Here is a 9,235-nt window from a genome sequence, read left to right as displayed (position 1 = left end):
CATATATATATATATTTTTTAAGTTCCAATAGTTGTTATTGTTTGAATAATAGAACACCCAAAACTATGCAGAGACATTCCCAAGGAAGTGATGATGGTCACGCTTCATTGTTAACTGTCCTTTGGTCCTTCATCTTTTAAGCACTTATTATATTTTCTTTTTATAATATTAGACTTTTTTTTTTTCACAAAAGCAATCCAAGTGTGAATAAATAAATGCATTATCTTTGCCTCTCTCCCCACTTTCCTCTAAATAGCAAAAAGTGTTAAATGTCTTCTGATAGCCTATTTGGCCACAGTTGCCCCATCTCTGGTTTTAAAAACAGATTGGAATGCGGTCTTCTAAAATCTTTCTTGAACTATAGCTCATTCTGTTAAATCTTGGGGCTCTAGTCCTAGTGGTAGTGTTGATAGTCTCCAAAAGGTGAGGATGGGAACTATGTTGAAGGCAACTGGGAGAGATCTTCAGCAAACTGAGGAGCATTGGAAAACTGTGCAGAGGCAAATCTTGTCAATAAGATACCAGCTTCATCAATGAAAGCTAGGAAAATGCTAACCATTGCAGCGGACCCAACCATGGCCACTGGTCCATTTCTTGCTGCCAGTATGGCTCCTGTTAAGGTACCACTTGTGATGGAGTTCCAGGGATCTTCTTTCCCTCTGACTTGAACCATAATACTCCAGTAAATCATGGAAAACAGACGCCCCCCCACAAACTGCAAAGCTGCCTCCCAACTATGGAGGCTTTGTTTTAATAGCTGTCTGTGGTTGACTCCCACTGGAAAATTCTGAAAACCTTTGATTGCTTGAAAGATTCCACCACCTAGGGTGCCCATCGTAAGGTCCCACCGCAGTCATCCACGATTTGCCAGGGGCAAGGTTTTCACACATACTCCTCCATCTTGACTCGAGCTCCACGAGCCCATACAGAGTCATATATTTTTGCGAAACAAATAGCTTTTTGATTTTAACAAGTCTTCAGTGACTGCTTTCTAGAGTAATATGTGGCAAGGAAGTATTCAAGACACATACAACGTCAGTTTAGGTAACTGCTGTAGCTAAGTTGGACTAGCAAGATTTTTACTAAAAAAAAATATAACGTCCTCCAAACATATAAACAACAGGTAGTGTAATTGTTTCAGAAGAGTGGTTTAATAATAGTATGGCGATAGCTTTAGAATTTGAGACTCAAGCTCTTGAGCATCATTAACGGTTCTCACCGTCTATACCCACACTGGCTGAGTTCTTGACTGATGTGGACTAATTTTCACTCGAACTCTTCCAAGATCCACTGACTGCATCCACTTTTGAAGGCAATAATACACTCATCTCAAGTGGAAAAACATTTCCTGTCCAGTGTGATTTAGAACCTAGTGCCTTAGATAATGGTTTCCTCTTATTTAGGTATATGTGTACAGTTTTGTACTAAAATGAAATTTTCTTTCTCTTGATAGCTAGCAACATTGTTTTCATGTCCACAAAAGCTGTTTTGGTGGATTTTGGCCTCAGTGTTCAAATGACTGAAGATATCTATTTTCCTAAAGATCTCCGAGGAACAGAGGTAATTATAGTCACACGAAAGTGGTTAATATCCTATTAAGAATAATGTATTTAAATCACTTTAGAATTATTGTAGCAAAGAAGGTTAAGAAGGGAAGGAAAATTGCTGCATTGAATAGCTACAATATTTAACTCATTTGTGAAAAAACACACACAAAAAAACAAACTAGCAAAAACCCAACTATTCCTGAATCTAGAAGTGATTTAGAGAAATGCATTCGTGGACTTTTACACACTATATTTAATTTAGCAACTCATATTTTTAGAAAGAATAACTGATTCATCTAGCAAATGTTTATTGAGCACCTGCTATGTGACAGGGTCTATTAAAGACACCAGGATTAAAGCATTAAACAGAATTAACAAGCACCGTACGCTCAGTGGTGCTGGAGAGGTACCATCTCGGGGGGGAGAAGACCTACTTTCAATTTACCAAAATTATTCAAATATCAGCTGCTTATTTCACAATATGTTATGACAGGGTTGGGTGCTAATGCGAAGAAAAAACCCAGTGACGCCAATTCGATTCTGACTTACACTGGAGACTAAGTACTGCACTGTTAACCGCAAGGTCAGCAGTTCAAACCCACCCAATAGTCCTTGGGAGAAAGATGAGACTTTCTGCTCTTGTAAAGATTTACAGCCTCGGAAACCCTATAGCAGGTCACTCTAGTCCGAATTGACTCGGTGGCAGTGGGTTGGGTTTGGTATTTTGGTAGGAGAGTATACAGAAGCAGACTGCTCATCTTTTGCATGCAGAGCAGTTGGTGGATTCAAACTCCCTACCTTGTAGTGAGCAGCTGAGTACTTAACCACTGGGGCGGTACGTTTCTATAAAATCTACATTTCTGTCCCCCTCTACACCCTTGTGGGATATTTCACTAGTCAAAGACTCACAGCGGTTCTCATTATTGGCTCTGCTTATAACAAATAGGGAGTCCTGATGTGGCGCTGTAGGGTAAGCACGCAACTACAAAGTTGGTTTGAATCACAAGGTAGGTTGCCATGAGTTGGGACCAACTTGACGGTACTTAACAATAGCAAATAGAGGACACTCGGTTGCACCTTTTCCTCAAGTTTCCCACATCAGTCTTGGTGTTCATCCAAGTCTAGGTAGTGTATCTGTTGCACTGAACTAAACTGAGGTGCAGAAAGCCCCTCCAGAACATCATTCCAAACCAGATTTCTATAAGCCTTCTCGTAACTGTCAAAACAAAGCATCTTCAGACATCAGAAGAAACCCTTATTTTATTACTTAAAGTTATTGCTGGTAAATACTTGGGTGTAGAGTTTTTATAGTCTTCTTTGAGCAAAAATTTTTGTGTTTTTTTTTTAAAGAATGTCTCCTGAGTTTACAAATACTTTGCCAAAAGCACAAAATCCATTAAGACTTAATACTTACGACATGTTTTCTTTGGGAAATGCTTCAGCATATTTTGGCATTTATCAGGAGTTGAGATATTTGACATTCCACCCTTTTTCCTGAAGCCAGTTTGAGCAGCACACTGTTTATGGTATTAAAGATGGAAAATACCTTTCCCTTCCTGGTAGCGTGATTAAACTGAACATTTTGCAATGCCGGAGACAGACATGTCCTTTCTGGGATTCTCTAGCAGAAAGAGAATGTGTACTTGGGTGTGAAATGATAGCATAGCGCTCACTCCTGAGTGGTGTTTAGACCAAGTTATTTTCAGCAGATGTATATTGTTTGCTGTGAACTGGCTAAACTGGCTTCTAAGGCTTGACTCCCTTTTTATAGCTCTGAAGTCTCCTCTAACCAAGCTGGGTTTGCTATCTGTTTAGCACTCACTGGTCCAAGTGTGGTAATAAGCAGATTGTGAAGTCACTATTGGGAGCATTTCTGCAAGTTTGTTTTTGCTCCTTATACATTAAAAAGCTAGTAAGTTTTAGTCAAAGGCAGCCCTTGCCATTTGGGGTTTTTTCTGTTAAGACGTGATCACTTGGCTGATTTCTGATCTTAGAAATATAACTCGCATATGTGAGTGTGGACCCAGCCATGTTTCTTTCTGTTCTGTCTCAGGGTATATATTCCAGACATTATACAGGAAGCCTGTTATTATACGAGAGGGCATCACAAAGTTCATGGCCAAATGGAATGAAAAGATACTAGCATTCTCCCACAAACTTTCTGAAACCCCCTCATACTTTGAATGAATCTGGTATATATTTAATCTATAGTTTTTTAGGTGTGTGGAGTACAGACAAAGCGGTGAGTGTCAGTAATGTGTTAGAATAATTTTTTCAGCATGGCCTCTTTTTATACTTGGTCTTATTTTCTTCAGAATACTTTACGTACACCTTCATCGCATGATCACACACACAGTTTCTTCCCCCTTTCAGTAAACACATTGGAGGATGCAGGTCCGTTCTCCCATGGCTTGGTTCCCTGGTTCCAGGACCCATGCTGCAGGGTGGGGCTCTCTCAGAAAACCTCCTCTGTCCGTTCCACCAGTCCTGGCTCATGCCTGCATTCAGTCGACTGCAGAGTCCTGTAACTTCATGCCCAGCTGCTCCTTGCTCAGGCTTTTCTGTCTCTTGCAAAACTTGAAGAAGCAGGAGCACTGGGCTCTGAAGCTCAGGGTATCTCCTTGAGGGGCAGTAGTAGTAAAGTCACCTATTGGACAGGGTGTTGCCACCCACAATGCTCTCTCAGCGTGCAGTCGCGTGGCACCTCTAGCCAGGACCACTGTTTAGCTTCTGTTGATGACACCAACCACACGCAGTGTTTGTCCTCCCCCCTTCTCTATTGGCTAGGGGCGAGGAGGAGGAAACAGGCATTCTCAATTGAAGTTAATGATACATACTGCATTTCTGTCTTAACATTGTGATTGTGTTTAGTAAGAAGGGGCTTAGAATCCAAGTATTCCATGTTTTTCTGCAGGAAAAGCTTGAGAAGGAGGATCTGTAGTTAGACTGCTGAGAGAGAGAGAGAGAGGATATGCAGCAAGTGAGTGAGAGGGAGCGTGTATTTGAAAGTGGGCCATACAGGAAGTGTGTTGTAGGAAAGAGCTGGGCAGGGTTAGGATGAGGAAACTGGGCAGTTTCCCCACTGTCTGCAAGCAGGGTTTTACTTACTAACTCAGAAGTGTATTCCGGGAAAACTAACTCCCTTCTGCATATTCTAAGGTCACGGACAATATAAAAACTTTTTAAAGCTACAAACATATATTCTCTTTCTCTTTTAAATTAGAAACAAACACGGATGAGAGAAATTCTAAAACAAGGCTTATTAACTCAGCATGTACTCATGGAACCAAATACTACCCTTATACAATGTTTATGTCCCCGGACAACATAGTAGGTAGAAATAAGTTGTTTTTAGAAATGACTCACTAGGATCGCTTTTCTGTAACATTATACATGCAGCACCATTTTCAAAGTCCTTCTCCTCCAAGCAATTGGTGATTAATACCCTGTAGACCCCTGCTGCCGCCTTTGATTACTGCACAGGGAACCCTGACAAGGTCATGACGCGATGAAGTTAGTTAGGTGTTTTTGAGTCCATTTCAGTATGAAAGGAATTGGTGCTTTAATTTAAAAATTAACTACTCCACATCGATGCCTTATAGAACTGTAATGGTGGGTTCTTGATTCTAGGCCCCTTTTCCACCCAACAAGGAAGTCTGGTAGCGCAGTACGTTAAGCAGCCGTGAGCTGTCAGTTCAAACCCACCAGCTGATCCTCAGGAGGAAGATGAGTCTGTCTGTGCCTGTAGAGATTTACAGTCTCAGAAACCCTGTGGAGCAGTTCTCCTCTCCCCTGTTCGGGTCACTAGGAGTCGGAACTGTCCGCAATAGATGGGTTGAGGCTTGTGCAAGGTTCTGGCAAAAGGTGTTCCTAACTAGGCTGACACCTCCAGCCCAAGCCACTTGGCTTCCAGATAATGTCTGCATTATTCTTAGCTTAAAGGGACTCAACAATGACATTCTCTGCTGCAGGGGATAAAATGTGCAATAAAAGGCCAGACAGTGGATTAGCCAGTTTCCCACCCTGGATCCCGGAAAAGGAAGAAACTGACAAAGGAGAGGATTCAGCCTGACTTTCCCCTCTTATTCCTCAGATCTACATGAGCCCAGAGGTGATTCTGTGCAGGGGCCATTCAACCAAAGCAGACATCTACAGCCTGGGGGCCATGCTCATCCACATGCAGACGGGCACCCCACCCTGGGTGAGGCGTTACCCTCGCTCAGCGTACCCCTCGTACCTCTACATTGTAAGTGGGGGCAAACCAGGTGTGGGGCTGGGAGGAAGGTGTTCCACCCGGCGGGGGCGCTGTTCTACCTCCTGTGCCGTCTACACCTGAATGGGGTGATGGTGACATTCTGATCCATGAGAGGCAACCACAAGTTCTTCCCAGGTGGAGAGAAGCCCCGCTCTCACAATGAAGCCAGTGCTATTTTAGTGGGAACTCCATTTAAATATGTTTTAGGCATTACTGACACACTTCCATTATAAGAATCCAGGTGTGACTCTGTAGGATAAGCAACTGGACTGCGTAACTGCATGGGATGCTGTTCAAACCCACCAGCCACTCCCTGGAAACCGTATGTTGTTGTTGTCAAATGCCATTGAGTCGTTTCCAACTCATAGTGAGCCTGCATGGGGCTTCTGAGGAGCGACTGATGAGTTTGAACCGCCAACCCTGTGGTTCAAACCAACCTTGTTGTCCAGTGTTTATCCTCAGCACCACACCCAGACTCCTGGAAACCCTATAGAGGGTCATTATGAGTTGGAACCAATTTGAAGCCACTCAACAACAACAATTCCATTATAACCAGTAGCCAATTGCTGTCGAGTTGATTCCTGTTCATGGCAACCCCACGCTTGTCAGAGTAGAACTGCTCCATAGGATTTTCAGTGACTGGTTTTTTAAAAGTAATCTACAGGTCTCTCTTTCAAAGCACCTTGGGGTGGACATGAACTGCCAGTTTGTTCATTGGCAGCTAAGTGTGATAACCATTCACACCACCCATAACATGTAATAATCAAATGTCATGGAATAGCATCGTATATCTTTGGCACAAGGCAGTTGTATATGTTCTTTGAAACGATAGTAGGTTCTTGGTCCCTGTCAGCCTGGCACGTAGGTAGAGTGTGCACCTCTGACTTTGCCATTGAGAAATTCATGAACAGATCCTTCTCCATTATTGCAGGATGAAGTGTTGCAATGGATATACAAATGTATACAAATAGAAGTTGTTGCTTCTTATTCAAATCTGTTGTTGATTGCACTTGAGTCAGGTCTGACTCAAGTGTGGGCCCTGTATGTGCAGAACATGGGGTTTTCAAGGCTGTCACCTTTTGGAGGTAGAGCATCCTCCCAAGGTGCCTCTAGGTGGCCTTGAACTTTCAAAGTTCAGCCTTGTTAGATAACAGTTTGCATCACCCAGGGTTTGCAAATCAAGCCTAGCCTGTATCTTACAAGTTTAAACTTAAAGATGGGTTTCACTTGGTGTCTGTAGGAAATTGCAGGGCAGTGTGTTCAAGGGTATGAACTGGATTTGCTGCTGAGCATGTGGTGGGAAACAAGTTGCTTTTTAAGGTGCTGTTACTGTTTTTCTGGTGAAGACCTGTTTCTGTCCCATTGTTACTAAGAGAGCTGGTCTGTTGACAGATCCACAAACAGGCACCTCCATTGGAAGATATCGCAGAAGACTGCAGTCCTGGTATGAGAGAGCTGATAGAGGCAGCCTTGGAGAGAAACCCCAACCACCGTCCCAGGGCCGCAGACCTCCTAAAGCACGAAGCCCTGAATCCCCCCAGAGAGGACCAGCCCCGCTGCCAGAGTCTGGACTCTGCTCTCCTTGAGCGAAAGAGGCTACTGAGCCGGAAGGAGCTGGAACTGCCTGAGAACATTACTGGTAAGGACATCCTGCCGGGTGTACCCCACTTTGCTTTCCTTCCATTTCTATATACATCCAACTTGCAAGGTTTGTGAAAGAACTTGAAAATAAAAGCAAGAAAACACAGCCAGTACCAAAGTAGGTTTTTTGTTGTTTAGCTTTGTTTTTAAATTGGTCAGTTCCCCCAGGTAATTATAACAGGTTGTCAGTGTGAATGTGCTTACGACAATCGTTGGGAATTGCCTCGAACTTGTTGTGTTTTTTTGCAGCAGAGAATATTTCCTGGTTGTAAAAAGAACTCAATCAGGACAGTCCAGTCTTTTGTTGTAAACAGCATGGTGTGGTTGTGCATAGATAAAATACTGAGTTTAAAGTCAGCTTACGTTTCTGCCTTCCTCTGCTTGAAATCTCTTGGCTGACTGTGGAACATTCCTGTTTAGGGAAATCAGTAACATTCCAAGAGTAGTGGAGAGGGGCGTCCATTCCTGTCATCAAAGTCTGTGGCATTCTTAGTGCATTTAGATCCAAACCCACAGGTCAAGTCTGTAAAACTTGTTTGCATTCTTCTGCTTCTTGTCTGCCTTCTTAGTATTTAAAGAGAGCCATGTGCAATGTTGGAAAATATTCCTTCCAGGACTGTTAAATAATTCATTGTCTCTTAAGAACTTCTTAGTACGTGTCATATTACATAAACTAGTCCATAGTGTTCAAAGAGCACTCTCTTTTTTTAAAAAAAATTTTTATTGTGAATTGCATGAAGGTTTACAGAGCAGATCATCAGTTTTACATTCAACAAATTGTACACTTTATTTCATTTTGATAATTGCAGTCCCCTCCTTGTAGCAACAGTTATTCTGCTTCCTCCCTGCGGTTATTATTTCCATTCCTTCTTCCCAACCCTTCCGGACTTGGTCCTTAAGTAAATGCTGCCCCTGTGATGAGGAGCATACCTGAGCAGTGTTGCTGTTCCCCATAGATACACAGGGGTGAGTTTGTTCCAGACCTGAAGAGTGACCATGGCCATAGTCTCAGGTCCCTCCAGTATCTTTCTGGCCAACTTAAGCCCATAGAGATCAGTCTTTGATAAAACCTGAGCTTAGAAGCGATTTTATTATGCTCCAAAGTAGTATGTTTTTACAGAAGCAACAGGTATTTATTACTGCACCTGCTCCCTGGTTAACTTGTTCTTCCATGTTTCCCTTTTCAGATTCTTCATGCACAGGAAGCACAGAGGAATCTGAGATGCTGAAGAGACAGCGCTCTCTCTACATAGACCTGGGGGCCCTGGCTGGCTATTTCAACCTTGTCCGGGGTCCCCCCACGCTCGAGTATGGCTAACTGGTGATGTCATTTCCTCTGAATGAAGACTCAGCCTTTATCTTCTGGAAGCTGATTCTGCTGACTCTGCACAATGACTGGTGCCATGTATTATGAAGCTACACAATGTGACTCCAATGACACACGAATGTGAGGTCCAAGTGGCTCCTGTGTACCCCGTCTGGGCAGCTCTATGGTACACAACTCTACACTTTCTCATTTCTGAGGCGGTCTGACACCATCAAAGACCTCTAGAATCCAAAGAAGGATCATTTTTGGTGACTGATTCCATTCACTTTGCACTTTGCTCAACTTTTTAATCACAAAGATAATATATTAGCCTAAAATCACTATTGTTGATTCTAATTTAAATGTAAGATTTTTGTGTAGCTGTTTGGCCTAAATATTGTATCATAATCCTTCGAGCCTTTGTTGGTAGAGTCTAGTAGAAATTGAATTAATTCTATTTTGGGGTAACTAGAATAACTTGAGTA

At 42.6% G+C, this 9,235-nt stretch overlaps 1 protein-coding gene and 1 pseudogene across 1 annotated transcript in view; one reads left to right on the top strand and one right to left on the bottom strand.

The window, feature by feature from the left end:
• The window catches only part of MAP3K8 (mitogen-activated protein kinase kinase kinase 8), a 22,721-nt gene extending 13,959 nt beyond the window's left edge, over positions 1-8,762 (top strand). Inside the window, exons 4-7 of the mRNA XM_006874026.1 lie at positions 1,455-1,561; positions 5,642-5,794; positions 7,196-7,442; positions 8,632-8,762. Of these exons, the coding sequence (XP_006874088.1) occupies positions 1,455-1,561; positions 5,642-5,794; positions 7,196-7,442; positions 8,632-8,762 (638 nt within the window). The remainder of the gene's footprint in view (positions 1-1,454; positions 1,562-5,641; positions 5,795-7,195; positions 7,443-8,631) is intronic.
• On the bottom strand, positions 396-901 carry LOC102816563 (annotated as a pseudogene).
• Positions 8,763-9,235: the final 473 nt, after the last annotated feature.

The sequence above is a fragment of the Chrysochloris asiatica genome, unplaced genomic scaffold, assembly GCF_000296735.1.
Source record: "Chrysochloris asiatica unplaced genomic scaffold, ChrAsi1.0 scaffold00258, whole genome shotgun sequence".
Lineage (NCBI taxonomy): Eukaryota > Metazoa > Chordata > Mammalia > Afrosoricida > Chrysochloridae > Chrysochloris > Chrysochloris asiatica.
The sequence above is the reverse complement of the archived record's forward strand: the minus strand, read 5'-3'. Positions and strand labels throughout refer to the sequence as shown.